The sequence below is a fragment of the Lycium barbarum genome, chromosome 12 (assembly GCF_019175385.1).
Source record: "Lycium barbarum isolate Lr01 chromosome 12, ASM1917538v2, whole genome shotgun sequence".
Lineage (NCBI taxonomy): Eukaryota > Viridiplantae > Streptophyta > Magnoliopsida > Solanales > Solanaceae > Lycium > Lycium barbarum.
Genome location: NC_083348.1, coordinates 79,083,007 through 79,099,888, shown reverse-complemented (window position 1 = coordinate 79,099,888; position 16,882 = coordinate 79,083,007). Strand labels below are relative to the sequence as shown.

The window sequence follows — 16,882 nt, the reverse complement described above, 5'->3', positions numbered from 1 at the left end:
TCAACTTATTGAGATAGATTTTGGGGGTTGAGTTAGATTCTAATTTTTTTGTTTTGTCACTTAAAAAATTATCATAGTAAAAAAACACAGCTCATCTGAATTTAATTTTAACAGAAATACTTATAATTGTGAATTCATTAATTTATAAAATTGTTTCTGACATCTTTATAAAAATAACACAACTTTAACTTGTTAATCTCGGTTAAACTTATAAAAAAATTATTTATGATCTGGTGCGAAGAAAAAATAGTATTGAACCGATACTTGGGGCTCAAGCAAAACAAAAAAGAAAGAAGGAAAAAGAAAAAAGGAAGAAGGAGTAGGTGATATATATATTTACGAATTTCTTCAAAGGGTTAAAAGGGTCTCTATATATTATGAAAGGCGGCACATATATATATATACACACGAGAGAGAGAGAGGCAATGAATATCATATCAATAATAAAAACCCTAAAAACCTTAGTGATAGTCGCTTCGCTCTTTACAGGTGGTGGTGGTCTACTCTTAGCAGCAGTTGTTTCATCAAAGAGAGGGCCCTTTTTCACTCGCCGTTAGAGTTGAATTTCAGGTGTCAAATATGTTTCTTTCTCTGAATAAATTCTGGGTCTTCTTTTTTTTGTTGTTGTTGAAAATCATCCTTCTTTCTGTTTGAGTTGAATTTCAGTTAATTCTGTGTGTAATTTGTTTTTTCTTGTACTAATTATAGCTGAATAAATTGTGGGGCTTGTTTATTTTTCCTGTTGTAGGTGACAAGTTTGATCACGGTCTTTGTGATTTGGGCAACTTATTGCTTAGCTTGAATTTTGTATATGTGGTCCAGGGAAGATTAAATCGTCGGGGTTTTGCTTCTCTATGTGTGTTGTAGGAGAGAATGTTGATCATGGTCTTTCTGGTTTGGGGGAACTTAGTTTTTAGGTTGAATTTTGTATGTGGTTCAGGGAAAATTAAAATCACGGGGTTTTTTTTTTTTTTTTTGGCCATATTTGGGAATTGATTGTTTAGATTCGCTCTCAGAGCCCTTTCTTTTCTGAAGAAGAGCGACTCGGCTTTAGGGGGCTTTCAGTTGAATTTCAATGTAATTCAATGTCAAGTTTGTTTTTGTTTTTTTTGTGCAAATTATGGCTGAATAAATTGTGGGTCTTGTTTATTTTTTCTGTTTTTGTTGAAAAACATTGGTTTTTCCTTCTCTCTCTGTGTTGTAGGAGAAAGGTTTGATCACGCTCTGTGTTTTGGGGAACTTGTTTCTTAGGTTGAATTTTGTTTGTGGGGTTTTCTTTTTAGGTCATATTTGGGAATTGATTGTTTTGATTCAACGCTTTTGGTTCTGTCTGTGTGATTTGGGGGAAAATAAATTATGGCGTTATATATATATATATATATATATTTTTTTTTTTTTAGGTGTGTGTGGGGGGGGGGGGGGGGTTTGACGGAGCTCTTGTTGGTCCTTCAATTAATGGAACTTGGTGCTCAATTTATTGGTTGAAATTCACCTCATCTGATTGGAATCATCTGAATTTGCTCCCTTTTAAGCAAATCCATGTTGAAGAACACTAACAATGAAACAAGGAAGTATAGTACATTAACTAAGAACGTATGCTAGTTTCAAGTCCCTGTTCTTTATATTAAAAAAAAAAAAGGTTTTCAAGTCCCTGAGTTTATCAAATTACTTTGCTTTATTGTCTTTCTCTTTACTCTTGTGGGATATGAGAGGGATGGGATTTTGATGACTTGCAAGAGGTAAATTTAGTCTTGATATCTGATTAGGAGGTTATTGTCATGTTCTTTTTAACCATATCTTTGGCCTGGGTAAATGTTTCGTCTTTTTAAGTTTGCTTTCTATTTGTATCAAAAGTGCTGTCTGGTTTCCCTTTTAACTCCTTTTTGTTATTCTATATTTTCCAGGGTGTGTATGTTCAATGGTTAATGCTCAATCTCCGAAGGTGAACAATTCTCTTCAGCTCCTGGAGTTGCCCACCATGAACATTGGTGATAGTATAGTGACGAAGAAGCTGAAAATAAAAATTTCTTCCAAGGGAGTGCGGGCTGAATCTGGCAGAGGTTCTGAGATGGGTATAAAGGTGAAACTACCTATGCCGTCTGACTCTAAGAAACGTGCACCTCAGTTGGTGATGGACAATGAAAGAGAGAAAAGGCGGAAAATGGATCGGAGTATAAAGCAACAATGCAGTAACGTTCTGAAAACCTTGATGGCTCATCCTAGTGGATGGCCCTTCCTTGTACCAGTGGATCCAGTCCTGTATAACATTCCTGACTACTTCACTATAATTAGAAAACCAATGGATTTGGGAGCAGTCAAAGCTAAATTGGATGGCAATCTTTACTTCGATGTTGATGAATTTGCTGCTGATGTGAGGTTGACGTTCGCAAATGCAATGAAGTATAATCCTCCTAGCAATGATTTTCACCTCATGGCTAAGAGATTGGATAATGCTTTTAATCAGAGATGGAAGTTGCTAGAAGGGAAGTGGAAATCTGAGAGCAAAAAATTCAGTGAGGAGTATGTTTCAAGTGGTATAGAAAATGACACTAAGAATACAAGGGAGACTTTCTTCAAGAAATCTACACCACATGCTAATGGTCTGAACAAGAGATCAATGCCTTTGGAGGAGAAGCAAAAGCTGAAGAAAGAACTTGTTGATTTACTTAGGGGAAATGTTATTAAGAAAATGCAGAATGCTCTTCAAAAGTTTGGGTTGGTGGGTCTAAAAGAAGAGAAGGTTAACTTGGACCTAGATAAGTATGATGACGACACACTATTGGAGTTAAAGAGGGTGGTTAAAGCATATTCCAATTTAGCTACAGAAAAGGTAATTAGTCATATATTGGACCTCAAGTGGTACAATAGCTGTTTACTGCGAAGGAAACTTGAAGTTTTATCATTTTTTTCTTCTGGAACTTTTACTTGTTATCTAATTGATGCTCTTTTGTACAGGCAGAGCCCGCTAGCGTGAAACAAAGTGGTGGGCATCTGTCATCCATAGAGACTGTCCCTAAAGGTACGAAAAGGGCGGGTATAAAATTTCTGCTTTTATGGATCTTTTCCATAGGCTGATTGGAGATGTGTCTTTTTGGGCACAGATAGTAGCACAAGTTCTATTTGCTCTGTCAATACCAAGCAACAAGCAAACATTGTTGCTTGCCACCTTCAGGGTGTTGATACTCATGCTCTTCCTAGGAGTAAGTTTGTTCTGCCCCTCTTTTTTCTTCAGCTTCTTTGGAGCTCCGAATCTTCTATTGCTAATAAACAAGTTGTACTTCTGTTCGCAATTCAGATATTCCAACAGAAAGAAAGCCAGAGAAAGATCATTTGGGTGTTGCTAGAAGGGTGGGTGTCTTGATGTTTAGAACATCTTTGAATAGATTTAAGGCGTTACTCATTCCTTTCTTTGCAACTGACCCCTTCTATGCATTTTCAGGATAGAGAGGTGACAAACTCCTCGGCATCAGTTAGAAATGATTTGAACTCTCATGGTGATTGCAAACCTTTCTCATATTTGTTCAATAGCACGCATAAATTTTTTTTTAATGTTCTTTATTGACGAGCTGCTTTCGATAATATGAAGGTGGTCGAGGTATCCTTTGTGAAGAAAATTCATGTTCCAGTCCAAGTAGATCAACATGTGATTCCACTGTTACATATTGTGAAGGTGATTGTGTGTCTAGCACTCTTTATATCATTTCATCTTTTTTGGTACCCAAGAAGGCAAATGAACTTAATTCTAATCTGCGATTACTGTTTTCTGGAAATAGGTTGGGATCCTCTTATGAACGCTGATCTTTCCCCGACCAAAGCGCTACGTGCTGCAATGCTGAAGAGCCGATTTGCTGACACCATTATCAAAGCAAAACAGAAATCGCTTCCAGTTGATGTAATGCCTTGCCTTTCCGCTTAGAGAACTTATGGCATACATTATTTAAATTTGGTTTGGTTTGTCACAACTTTTTTGTTTGCTGAATCAGAGGGATAAGGCTGATTTGCATAGCATGCAGCAGGAAAGAGCGCAACTGGAAAAGCAGCAGCTTGAAGGTTTGATGGTTTATGTTGTGATTGATTGATTGGTTTCTTCTTACGGTAGTAGCTTAAATGGAATGTGGATAATAAACTCAAGTAATTGAACACAGTTGACATATGTAGAGGATCTCTATCTGGCTAGTTATCAATATTGATGCAGATAAAATAGAAGCATGCTAGGACTGGGGTAAACCCTGAATTACCCGTGGTGCACTTGCAGGAAACTCCTTGCCGAGGGCCTGTGCACCCCCGGGATTAGTCGGGGCTCAAAGAGACCCGGACACCCGGTGCTTAATCAAAAATAAAATAAAAAATAGAAGAATGCTAGGATACTTATAAACAAAACAAAATTATATAAAAGGCAAAAACTTATGCTTTATGCACTGTCACCCTTTTTGGTCCTGCCACGGATTCTAGAAAGCTCTTAATGTGATGTTAATATTCTTTGGAAAGTGCCTGGATAAAAAAAATGCTATATAGCTGAATTTACAAAAGATTCAAACTATTTGAGCCAAAAACAAGTCCTTGGATTCCTTTTTTTGGGTTTGGTCTTGTTTTGTGGATTTGATTTTTTCAGTTTTCAGTATGAAAAACAATAAAATCCAATTCAAACTAAAATAAGTTCTGGTTGGTTCGGTTTTCCATTTCGGTTTGGTTTTCCGGTTTTTAAAGTTGTTCCGCTTTCCCTCTTAATTAGCTATGAGATTTAGTGAGATAGTGTATATTTACGAACTGTGTATATAATGGACATCAGCAACTACAAACTAATCTAGATCATGAATTTATTTAGATTTAATTTCGCAGAAAGAGAGAATTTCATGAACAAGAAAATGTAGTTTTTTTTAAACAAAAACTTTCTGAGGAAAGAGTGCAAACTCATAAAACAAAAGTAGTCTTAAATTAATATTTATTCAAAAACTCGCAAAATGACTAATAGGAAACAATAGCACTCGCAAAATTTGCAAACATATTAAACAATTGAAAAATCTTGATGCTAGATATAACAGCAAATAAATAAAAGAACCGACATTTTGTGGGGAATAATGCACACACCTGCCTTTGAATGAATCTACGTGTTGCGAGGCTGAAGTAGTCCACAGCCTCTTTTCAATTATATCACTCTTTTGGTGTCGTCTTATGAGGCGATAAAATCTCATATTTCAGAGATAACTAGCAGCACGTATCTGTAATTAAGTGGTTGCATTTCAAGTAGTCGTACATGATTTCCTTTATTGGATGTGGTGCTGTTTCTCTGACAGAACCTTGGTTGTGTGCAGAGAAAGCCCGCATTGAGGCAGAACTTAAAGCTGCTGAAGTTGCCTCTCAAAGGAAGGCGGAGGCTGATTTAAAGATGCAGCGGGAGAGACAACGGGAAGCTGCCCGGATTGCTCTACAAAAGGTTTGTGGTTATTGTTGAAACTCTCACCCCCCACCCCTCCTTGCTTTACCCCCGCTTACACATACCTCCCTCCCCAACTGCAACACCCCTTGCCAGAAAAGAATAAAAACCAAGCAAGAAGCAAAGATGGAGAAATAACAAATGAAGAGAACATATCCCTGCTTTTAATAACTGAACCCCCCCTATCACTCACTGAATTTTTTTTTTCCCTTCCTGAACAGATGGAAAGGACAGTTGAATTTGAAGATAATCTGAAGATACTAAGAGATCTAGAGAAACTATGTAAATGCCGCTCAGAAGCTGAGAATTTCACTGGTAATGGAGATGGATTCGCTATCATATTGGGGGACAACCCTCTGCAAAGGCTTGGCTTATGCATCAAAGAGGATTACTTAGATGATGATGAAGATGCAATATTGGACGGGGATTGGGAAGATGGGGAGATCTTGTAATAAGGGGCGGAGCCTCGCCCGTTTTTGTGAACCGTTTCTTGTTTCTTGCCCCTCTTGTTTATAGTAGGCTACTCCTTGTATAAATGCATCAATTTCTATCCCACCCTTTTTCTCTAGGTTCGTAGTGCGATAATGTAAACCTGATATCTAACTGCATATATCTGAAATACTCAAGAGGTTGTGATATACCAAGTAGTAGGGTGTTCATTGGTCTGTTCAGTACGGTTTTGGTTCGGTATCTCAATTTTAATAGTGCAGTCAACCAAATATTCTGCACAACAATGCATCGAGTTTCTGTCCATGTATTATAATCCTTGTATTGTGATTCCAACACCCCTTGTGTGAAAATTCATTTGGGAGATGCAGCAAACCTGAAATTGGGTAAAAAATTTATCGATAATACCAGTACAGAACTACAGATGAGAAAAGTCTTACGCGTACCTGAGAAGATCCAAAAGCATCATGTAGAACTGTACCATACGGACTCCAAATGTGAACACGAAGAATCAACACGGATAGAGGCTGAAGTGTTTCATGGTTTGGAATAGTTTGCTGCAAATGGATTTTGAAAGTTGTAGGTACATATGAAATTCGAATCCCCTAACTGTGAAGATGGCAACGAAGCAGTGGAGAATTCCCTGGAAAATCATTGGAATTCCTTTTCAGATCTTCCATCTCATTTCTCATCATTCTAGAGAGTCAATTAGATCATAGAGTTGCAGTTTCATGTTGCACACAAGTATATATGGAATGCTAAATTTCGGGTCTTTTAATAGCTTCATAGTAATTTGCTTTAGTACAATTTTGCTTGGCGATCTTGTGTTTCTTATATTGATCCTTGCTCAGACCATAGTTTGTTTTGCCATGTAATGAGGATAGTACCGGCCTGTTTTCATTTCAATTATTTAGAATCCTGCTTAATTATTCTTTCAAACCAGTAAAAATATTTACCTAGAGATTCCCGCTGGAGGTTCGGTGCTTCCACTTGAAAAAAATAAAAATATGTATGCATGTACTATATAATGCAAATAATTAATTAAGGAATCTATTGGGTTTGGTTTGTTTGTTTGTTTTTATTGAACAACTCATATATTCAAGTTCCCAACAAGAGATTAACTGAACCAATGGAGTCACCCCCGGAAGTGGTAAACTTTGGAAAATCTGTGTTAGTTCCAAGTGTTCAAGAGCTTGCCAAAGAGCACCTTGCCGATATTCCGGCCAGGTATGTCCGTCCAGGACTGGAATCTCCGGCCGTATCTGCTGGAGAGGCGGTACCTGTTATCGATCTTCAAAAGTTGACATCAGGGGATTCCATGGATTCTGAACTGAAAGAGCTTCACTCTGCTTGCCAAGAATGGGGTTTCCTCCAGGTTTGGTTTTCTTCATGAATTGTTTAATAATTCAATTGTTCTTTGCTTCTTCTATTCATTATTTGGGTTGTTGATATTTTGATTTGTAGTTTTCATTTTTAGTTCCTAAAAGTAATACTATGAATTAAAACTCCTTTCCTTTGTTAACCAGTGAAAATGATAGTACCAGTACTTTTTTTGTCTCAAATTATGTGGTATTTCCTTTTAGTTTTAAAGCCTTTTAAAATATTGGGCACACAGAAACACAGCTCAAACTTGTTTTAGAAAGTCTAATTCACTTATCAATTTAATACATTACAGTTCGGCACAATATCTTTTTGTTATACTAAAATACTTCGTGCGAAATTGCTTTAGGAATATGTCCAAGCCTTACCCCTCTGCTTTTAACTATGATTTAAAATTAAGCTTCGTTATACTTCAAGTTGGAGCTCTATTAGAGTCAACTTTACCCATCTTTCTTTCTTTTTCAGAAGGGACTTATGTTCAATTTTTCAGGAAATATGCTGTAATATCACAGTTATAGACTCCGAAATGCATAAGATTTCGTGTTCTCTTCCTTCTCATTTATTGGTTGTATCAGTATTAGTTTAAATTTTTTTACCATCGTCTCCTGACACTTCTCTTGAGAAGTTAGGTTATAAACCATGGAGTGACACCTTCATTACTGGAGAACTTCAAGAGAGAGGTTATTGAATTTTTCAGACTCCCAATGGAAGAAAAGAAGAAGCTATGGCAACAGGAAGACAACCATGAAGGTTTTGGTCAGCTATTTGTTGTATCAGAGGAGCAGAAACTTGATTGGAGTGATATGTTTTACATAACTACTCTTCCCCCTCATATCCGGCAAATGGACTTGTTTCAAAAATTGCCTTCAAAACTCAGGTGCCTCTCTCCCCACTATCCCTCTCACCATGGTTCACCCTCCCCAGAGTCTATCATATTGATCTTTCCAATGATGCGGAGGTCCTAAACAAAGTAAATTTACCTTGGACCATTCTTGAACCAGGAGTAAGGTCCCTTTGCTGTATCCTCTTGGGGAACCACCTTAAGAAACATCCTTGTGAACGACTTATGTAGCAATTGCTGGTGCTAAATAGTACAATTAGAGATTGATAAGTCTTCCCCCCTTACTCACTTAATTTCAGTTTCCTTACAAAAAACATAAATGAACCGAACTATTAATGGAGGCATGAATGAATCACTTAGCACAGTTCAGGGGTATATTTGGACCTTTTCGGCTTTCCCATGTAAGACAAATATGGCCTCACACCTATGTGCAAAGAAAGCAAAAGAAATCAGATTCATTTAAAGATATCATATTCTTCTGGAATAGTTACCCATGTTTTTCCACGTGCATTTTCTGGTCGTGTGTATTGCTGCAGTATCTGTAACCCGTTGCAACATAACACACCCATGTTCTTCAGAAAGAAAAATACACGCCCATGTCTTGTTTCAGTTATGCCTGATAAAACTATTGTTTACTGGAGTTACATCTTTGAAGGGAAGATGCAAAGAGAGACACACCTGTATAATAAAAGCATATAAAAAGTCCCGTATCTCAACAATTTCAGAAAACACACCATCTAAAAAAAGGTGCATTCAAGTTAAAAGCTTTCTTTACGTACACGTTATTTTTGTTCATCAATGGTTATGTCGTATCCTATTCAATACTTTAGTTAGTTTTATGCATATTCTGTTAATATACTCATGATGGTTAAGGACTAAAAATGGTTAGATATAAGATATGATTCTAACACAATCTGCTGATAATCTTAGTGCTCCTTTTGTCACGTGGAGTGTGTAAACATTGTGGTTCTACTTCTTAGATGATAAATTTGATTCTAAGGTGGTCTAGTTGCAAGATGATCATGACTTAATCCCAAAATGCAGGGAAATCATGGAAGCATACTGTAAACAAATAAAAAACCTAGCAATGATCATCCTATGTCAATTGGCAAAGGCTTTAAGGATGGATGAACAGGAAATGAGAGAGCTATTCAGTGATGGCGTGCAGTCAATGAGGATGAATTATTATCCGCCTTGCCCTGAGCCACACAAAACCATTGGCTTCAGCCCTCATTCCGATGCTGATGCCCTCACCGTCCTTTTCCAGCTAAATGAAACTGAAGGCCTCCAAATCCGAAAAGATGGCATATGGGTGCCTATAAAGCCTCTCCCGAATGCTTTGATTGTGAATATTGGTGATATTATGGAGGTAAATAAGAACAAACTTGTTAAGTAACTGATTTCTCAAGGGTGGTAACGCAGTGAGAATTGCAATTTCGTTCTGTAAGTTATAGGTTAAGTTCTGGTTTATTCACCGCGTTATCAACTTATCATGCTTCATATATTCACTCATTTACATTCATGAAAGGTCTTAACTCAGACCATTGGTTTTGCGAGTTAATAAAATTACACATACTTCAAAGTGTCTTCAATCTCTCCCTGCCAACAAAAGAAAAAGAAAATAAAAGCTTTGAGGGAGGTGGAAATAAGACTGTCTTACCATTTTCATTTGATTTAATTAGGTTAAAACTTGCTCGTTTAGAACAAATTGGAGGTCATAGATATTAGAATTAGCTGAAGACAATGTGGTCTGGCCCTTAACCCGAGCCCACACATAGTGTGGTGCACCGGACTGCTCTTTTTTATTACTTGGAACTTTGGAAGTGAGACTTTATTTTATCTTAATTTTGGAAAGAAGTTAAAGAGCTCTTTTTCAGAAAAAGGATATTCATGAAAATATCGTTATGTAATTCTGTATACATGTGTTATTTGATTTGGCAGATTGTGAGCAATGGTGTTTATAGGAGCATTGAGCACAGAGCAATTGTAAACTCACACAAAGAGAGGCTCTCTGTTGCAACATTCTATAGCTCCAACCTTGACTCCGAATTGGGACCTGCACACAGCCTCATTGGACCAAACAATCCTCCAATTTTCCGAAGAGTTCCCATAGAAAAATATTTCAAGGATTTTTTTGCAAGAAAACTTGATGGAAAATCGTATATTGATTTCATGAAGGAAGAGGCAAGGGATGGCGAATCGTAGGTAGCATTTGGTACTTTAGTTGGTTATTAGCTTATCGACATCCTGTGAAATATTTGACGAGTTACTCTTGCACTCTTGCTGTTGTAATATGCAATTCCACTGTTTGATGACTGTAATAAAGGAGAAAAATATGACATTCTCTGTTCCATTATAAATGATGGTGTTTGACTTGTTATAGTATTTAAAATGTTACTTCGATTGTTTATTTATGTTGGTGCAGTGGAAGAACAAACAACCCTCGAAAAGTTAGTTAGATAGAAAAAGTTGCATCAATGTTTATATTTTGAATATTATATAACTCTGAATACTTGTAAATTGTAAAAACTGTTTGAAAAAATTACCAGCGTTATAAATGTCAAACATTTTTCAATGTCGCAAAATGGTAAAAATGCTATAGACACTAATACAGATGAAAGTACTTAGATTTGGAAAAAATTCTCTTTTCTATTTGGAAAAATCTATCCTTATTCTTTTAGACAAGTTATTTAAATGACTGACATAGCCTCCTTGTTTTGAACAATACATGACAGTCCTGCTCTGTAGATTTATTTGCCGGATAAAAGAAATGGAGGCAGAGGAATTATTTGCTGCAAATGGATTTTGGAAGTTGGCAGGTACATGTGAAATATTCAAATGCCTAGTTGTGAAGATGTCAACGAGGTATGCAGTGGACAAATCCATCCGAGATTCTTGAAAACTACAAAAATTGTTTTCTTACTTCTGATCACGTACATCATCACTTCAATTTGTCATTGTTTTAGAGTTGCGTTCTGGCAGTTGCAATGTAAAGCTGGAAGCTGACGATGAGATACCTAAGAAAAAAAAATTGTCAAACTTAAAAAAAGAATATATAAATGGCCCAGGTACTAGGAAATTGATAAAGAAAGCTAAATGGATTAATCTACCGCTTAAAGAATTCTGTAAGTCTGGTTTTGGCTGTTTGATTTGATTGAAACATTATTATGTTTATAATCTAGAGTACATTAAACAAATAAAACAAATAAAAGTACTATATTTTGCACGCTATAATTTCAGATCTCTATAAGGTTGACATCTACAACAAGTTCTCTTAAAGGAAACCAGAAAAAAAAATCTCATTTATCGATGGAAGAAGAAGGAACACTCGGTGACACTTTGAAAGTTCCTAGCGTCCGAGAGCTAGCAAAGCAAAAATTAGCAGCTGTTCCGTCCCGATATATTCGTGATGATATAGAAAAGACATCCTCTTCCATATTATTGCCTCAAGTTCCAGTCATTGACATGGAAAAACTGCTGGAAATTGGAGATGATAATTCAGAGCTTGAGAGGCTTCATTCTGCTTGCAAACAATGGGGATTTTTCCAGGTTTATATTTCAATGATCAAATGCTGTACTCTTTTTCGGTTTTAAGTTGTAGCAAAATAGTCTAAATACTCTCGTTTCTTGCAGGTGGTGAATCATGGAGTGAGTTCATCATTGGTGGAGAAAGTGAAGTCAGAAATCCGAGCGTTTTTCGATCTACCAATGGAAGAGAAGAAGAAGTTTGAGCAACAAGAAGGGGATGTTGAAGGATTTGGGCAAGCCTTTGTTTTTTCCGAAGAGCAAAAGTTAGACTGGGGTGACTTGTTTTACATGACCACTCTCCCGACCAATTTGAGAAAACCTCACTTATTTCCCAAACTCCCTGTCTCACTTAGGTACATCTTCCTCTCTCTCTCTCTTCAAACGAAAATTTTCGAGTTTGCAGTTTGTCAAAGTTTACGCTGGAGAGATCATTTTTAGCCCATTTGAATAGAGAGCTTGGATATCTTAAAGGATTTACAACACAAAAAAGCGTTACAAGAGAATACTAAATGAAAAGAAAACGGAAACATGAAAAAAATACACAAGATATACATACTATTTGCTAGTCGCATTTTGCTTGTGCAATGATCATTTAATTCTTCTGAAAATAAAATTTTATAAACAGCTAGCAGCTCTCTAGTAAGGCTCCATTTGTTTTTCTTAAGATTCTAACACATGGATCTGAATATTAAAATTGTGCATTAAGATTAAGGCCCCGTTTGTCCATAGATACCAAAAAAAAATTCACTTTTTTTTGGAATTTTGGAGTTAGAGTTGGAGTTGGCCATAGTTTTTGAAATTGTAGTTTTTGTTGAAATGTAATTGTAAAAAAGTGATTTTTTTTTTAAAACAAGTTTTTTGAGGTTTTGGTATTCCGGAATACAACTTCAAGTTGTATTAGGAATTTTCATGGCCAAACGCTGATTACAGGAAAAAGTGAATAATTCTTATGGCCAAATGGGGGCTAAGACGTTTGAATCAAAATACACATTTTGAGTATTAGAATGTTGCGTAAAAAATTTCGTTATTCAGATGTATTCTAACTTGTGCCTTGATCTTCACTAGATCTCTTCCTCTTATAATTAATGTTAATTTGGATGATATGATTGGATACATTGGAAATATAATGCAGGGACATCATGGAAGAACACTGCAAAGAATTCAAGAGCCTAGCAATACGCATCCTAAGTAAATTGGCAAAGGCTTTAAGGATGGATGAAAAGGAAATGAGAGAGCTATCTAATGAAGGTATGCAGTTAATAAGGATGAATTATTATCCTCCTTGCCCTGAGCCAGACAGGACAATTGGCATAAGTCCTCATTCTGATGCTGATGCCCTCACCATCCTTCTCCAGCTCAATGAAACTGAAGGTCTCCAAGTTCGAAAAGACGGTATCTGGGTGCCTGTAAAACCCCTCCCAAATGCTTTCATTGTGAACGTTGGCGATATGATGGAGGTAACTATAGAAGAATTTCCTTGTTGAGCAACTGAAATGCTTTGAGGGAGGTGGAAGTAGGGTAGTCATTATATTTTCGTGGGAAAAGGTGCAAATATACCCTTCAACTTTGTCATTTAGAGCAGATATGCCCCTCGTTATAAAAGTGGTGCATATATACCCCTGCCGTTACAAAAATGGTGCAAATATACCCCTGCAGTTACAAAATGGTGCAAATATACCCTTTTCACTAACAATTTTTTTTTTAAAAATCATTTAATTTATTTTTTAATTAAAAAAAAGTCTACCTATATTTTCTTTAGTAGACATAATTTTCTAAAGCCACATGGTAATTTTTTTTTCTGGTGGGTCGAGTCTGGTAAGTTTCAAAAAATATCTCCGTGACTTTAAAAAAATAAGTCTACCCATATTTTCTTTAGTAGACATAATTTTCTAAAGCCACATGGTAATTTTTTTTCTGGTGTGTCGAGTCTGATAAGTTTCAAAAAATATCTCCGTGACTTTAAAAAAATAAGTCTACCCATATTTTCTTTAGTAGACATAATTTTCTAAAGCCACATGATAATTTTTTTTTCTGGTGTGTCGGGTCTGGTAAGTTTCAAAAAATATCTCTGTGACTTTAAAAAAATAAGTCTACCCATATTTTCTTTAGTAGACATAATTTTCTAAAGCCACATGGTAATTTTTTTTCTGGTGTGTTAGGTCTGGTAAGTTTCAAAAAATATCTCTGTGACTTTAAAAAAATAAGTCTACCCATATTTTCTTTAGTAGACATAATTTTCTAAAGCCACATGGTAATTTTTTTTCTGGTGTGTTAGGTCTGGTAAGTTTCAAAAAATATCTCTGTGACTTTAAAAAAATATGTCTACTCATTTTTTTAAACTTACCAGACTTGACCCACCATAAAAAAAAATTACCATGTGGCTTTAGAAAATTATGTCTACTAAAGAAAATATAGGTAGACTTTTTTTTTATTAAAAATAAATTAAATGATTTTTAAAAAAAATTCTGTTAGTGAAAAGGGTATATTTGCACCATTTTGTAACTGCAGGGGTATATTTGCACCATTTTTGTAACGGCAGGGGTATATATGCACCACTTTTATAGCGAGGGGCATATCTGCTCTAAATGGCAAAGTTGAGGGGTATATTTGCACCTTTTCCCTATTTTCATTAATTTAAATGTTACATTAGATGGCTAATTAGGTTAAACTTGCTCGTTTAGAACAAATTGGAGTTACTGAAATTAGAATTAACTCAAGATAAGTTGATCAAATAGATAAGTAAATATTACTAAGCCATTTACATGCAAGTCAGCCAGACGTTATCTAATCTTATTTAAGTAAGAAAGAGTTCGATCGTTTCTAATATTTATAATACTGTTTGCATATGTTATTTGACTTGGCAGATATTGAGCAATGGTGTTTATAGGAGCATTGAGCACAGAGCAGTAAACTCAAACACAGAGAGGCTATCTCTTGCAACATTCTATATCTTTAACCTCGACTCTGAATTGGGACCTGCACACAGCCTCATTGGACCAAATAATCTTCCAACTTTCCGAAGAGTTCGTGTGGGAAAATATTTGCAGGATTTTTTTGCGCAAGAACTTGATGGAAAATCGTTCATTGATCGCATGAAGGTAGAGACGAAGGCTGACGAATCCTAGGTAGCATTTGATACTCTACTTGGGTATTACCTGATCTATATCCCGTGAAACTAAATAGTTTTACAAGATACTCTTGCTATTGTAATTTCAAGTTTCAATGTTTGATGACTGTAATAAAGAAGAAAAATAGGGCGTTCTGTGTTCTACTATATATGATGGTTTTAAGTTATTAGCTTATCTACATCTTGTGAAATATTTCACGAGTTACTCTTGCTGTTGTAATTTGGAGTGTCACTGTTTGATGACTGTAATACAGAACAAAAATACGACCTTCTCTATTCTATTATAGCTGATGGTGTTTGATTTGATATAGAATTTAAAATGTTACTTCAATTGTTGTATTATATATGTGTAACGGAAGAAAAATATTAAAACAGTAGTCGAGTAGTTAGTTTGATTGAAAAGTTGCATTTATGTTAAATTTTGAAAGTTATATGAATCTGTGTACTTGAGTTAGTTTGATAGTAAAAGTTGCATTAATGTTAAATTTTGAATATTATACTTGTAAATTGTAAGAATTGTATAAAATATTACTGGGAGTGTATAGTGTCAAACACCGTGCGATGTCCCAAAATGGAAACAAATGTCATCTAAAAATTGTTTTCTTACTTTGGGTCACGTATATGACCTCAATTTGTCACTGTTTTAGAGTTGCGGTGCGGCGGCCGCAATGTAAAGCTGGAAGCTGAGAATGAGATCAACTAAAAAAATGAATAAACAAATGGCTTAGGAAATTGATAAACAAAGCTAAATGGCATCGACGGCTCTAACTCAAAGGATTCTGTAAAGTGTGTTTAGATTGAAACATTTATATAATTTACTATAAAAAAATTATCCTCCTTACGTTTTAATTTATGCGAACCGATTTTTTAATAGTTCGTGTAAAAAAAAAATGATCCCTTTTCATATTTAAAAATAATTACCTTTATGCGTATGATTTATAACCACACAAAATATATGTGATTCATTTAACATCACAAATTTAAAAGTCATTCTATTTTTTCTTAAACTCTCTGACAAATCAAATAGATTCATATAAATTGAAATGGAGAGAGTATTTGTTATTATTGAGTATTCTCTTAATTCTTATGTATAAATTTCTTTATTCCTCATTACTTAGCTCCTCGGTCTAAATTTATATATGTGATACTTTTTTTTTTTAATATAGAATGACATCTTTTTACAGTTAGTACTCAATTCAACTTTAAATTTCTCATTTCATCTTTGATAAGATGATTTATAGCAATATAAATATTTATAACTTATTTTAGATAATAAATTTTGATGGTTTTTCTTTCATTTTTAAATTATGTGCTCAATCAAATATCAAATAGAGTAATATTTATGATTAAATATTGACAGCTGATAAATTGTATGAACATGGGAAAAATATTATTAAGAGCAACAACAACATTTATAGTCAATCCAAATTTATGATGTCTAAGTTGATCTCCAAGAAAAAACATCGTACTATGCTGATGAGTTATAAGTTGAAAATAAATAAAGGTGAAAGGAATACTCAGTGGGGCCCTTGTTCAGAAAACTGATAGTCCCAAAATAACTTACCAAGGCTATGATCAGTAGCTGATCCGTGTTGTATAAGATATTCAAGTGAGGCCCACATTTGATGAAGAGAAATAACATTGTGTCACTGGGGTGTTCATGGTTCGGTTTGGGTCGATTATTGGTTAAAACCATAACCAAATCAATTTAGTCGATTTTTAAATGTCTAAAACCATAACCAAACCAAGTAAAATAATAACCACCGGTTTGGTTATTGTCGGTTTGGTTCGGTTTGGTTCGGTTTTTCGGTTTATGACTAGCCGTGACAATTCAAATATTCTCTCTCTACATTCTTCAAATTTCTTATGAAACTCTTTTTTCCTCATAGCCCACAAGGGTGAACTTTGCTGCATATTGAGGGAAAGACACGCTGTTGGCAAATCAGGTGGACCAAACTTGCAACGCAGTTTAGATTCAAAAGAACAAGTCAAACAGAGGTTTCAAAATACAAACAACCCTTATGCTTACGACTTATTAGAGTTGGACTTGGATTGTTGGACATATTCTTTTAAGACATGGGCCTTAAAAATAAGTAGACCAAAATTAAATTAATAATGAAAAGGT

The 16,882-nt window shown here is 35.3% G+C and overlaps 3 protein-coding genes across 3 annotated transcripts; all 3 read left to right on the top strand.

The window, feature by feature from the left end:
- Nucleotides 1-391: 391 nt before the first annotated feature.
- On the top strand, nucleotides 392-6,099 carry LOC132621115 (transcription factor GTE10). The gene is made up of 11 exons (XM_060335268.1): nucleotides 392-570; nucleotides 1,905-2,830; nucleotides 2,956-3,019; nucleotides 3,102-3,200; nucleotides 3,296-3,348; nucleotides 3,440-3,494; nucleotides 3,587-3,670; nucleotides 3,774-3,892; nucleotides 3,984-4,050; nucleotides 5,313-5,434; nucleotides 5,656-6,099. Exons 2-11 carry the CDS (start codon nucleotides 1,919-1,921, stop codon nucleotides 5,884-5,886), a joined length of 1,806 nt encoding a protein of 601 aa, XP_060191251.1. The 5' UTR covers nucleotides 392-570; nucleotides 1,905-1,918; the 3' UTR covers nucleotides 5,887-6,099.
- Nucleotides 6,100-6,248: 149 nt separating this feature from the next.
- Nucleotides 6,249-10,477, top strand: LOC132621122 (protein SRG1-like). The gene is made up of 4 exons (XM_060335274.1): nucleotides 6,249-7,256; nucleotides 7,891-8,138; nucleotides 9,147-9,471; nucleotides 10,044-10,477. The coding sequence occupies exons 1-4, from the start codon at nucleotides 7,011-7,013 to the stop codon at nucleotides 10,305-10,307; spliced, it is 1,083 nt and encodes a 360-aa protein (XP_060191257.1). The 5' UTR covers nucleotides 6,249-7,010; the 3' UTR covers nucleotides 10,308-10,477.
- LOC132621117 (protein SRG1-like) lies at nucleotides 10,173-15,063 on the top strand. The gene is made up of 6 exons (XM_060335270.1): nucleotides 10,173-10,307; nucleotides 10,838-10,967; nucleotides 11,343-11,651; nucleotides 11,736-11,983; nucleotides 12,763-13,087; nucleotides 14,495-15,063. The coding sequence occupies exons 2-6, from the start codon at nucleotides 10,941-10,943 to the stop codon at nucleotides 14,753-14,755; spliced, it is 1,170 nt and encodes a 389-aa protein (XP_060191253.1). The 5' UTR covers nucleotides 10,173-10,307; nucleotides 10,838-10,940; the 3' UTR covers nucleotides 14,756-15,063.
- Nucleotides 15,064-16,882: the final 1,819 nt, after the last annotated feature.

What these genes read in the sequence shown, in the direction of transcription:
- LOC132621117 (XM_060335270.1), top strand. Translation starts at nt 10,941, where the DNA reads ATGCCTAGTTGTGAAGATGTCAACGAG. An exon ending in GTTGTGAAGATGTCAACGAG is followed by an intron (nt 10,968 to 11,342) that starts GTATGCAGTGGA and finishes CTATAATTTCAG; the next exon opens with ATCTCTATAAGGTTGACATC. An exon ending in ACGTTGGCGATATGATGGAG is followed by an intron (nt 13,088 to 14,494) that starts GTAACTATAGAA and finishes TTGACTTGGCAG; the next exon opens with ATATTGAGCAATGGTGTTTA.
- LOC132621115 (XM_060335268.1), top strand. Translation starts at nt 1,919, where the DNA reads ATGGTTAATGCTCAATCTCCGAAGGTGAACAATTCTCTTCAGCTCCTG. An exon ending in CATAGAGACTGTCCCTAAAG is followed by an intron (nt 3,020 to 3,101) that starts GTACGAAAAGGG and finishes TTTTGGGCACAG; the next exon opens with ATAGTAGCACAAGTTCTATT. An exon ending in AGAAATCGCTTCCAGTTGAT is followed by an intron (nt 3,893 to 3,983) that starts GTAATGCCTTGC and finishes TTGCTGAATCAG; the next exon opens with AGGGATAAGGCTGATTTGCA.
- LOC132621122 (XM_060335274.1), top strand. Translation starts at nt 7,011, where the DNA reads ATGGAGTCACCCCCGGAAGTGGTAAACTTTGGAAAATCTGTGTTAGTT. An exon ending in AAGAATGGGGTTTCCTCCAG is followed by an intron (nt 7,257 to 7,890) that starts GTTTGGTTTTCT and finishes TTGAGAAGTTAG; the next exon opens with GTTATAAACCATGGAGTGAC. An exon ending in AAATTGCCTTCAAAACTCAG is followed by an intron (nt 8,139 to 9,146) that starts GTGCCTCTCTCC and finishes CCCAAAATGCAG; the next exon opens with GGAAATCATGGAAGCATACT.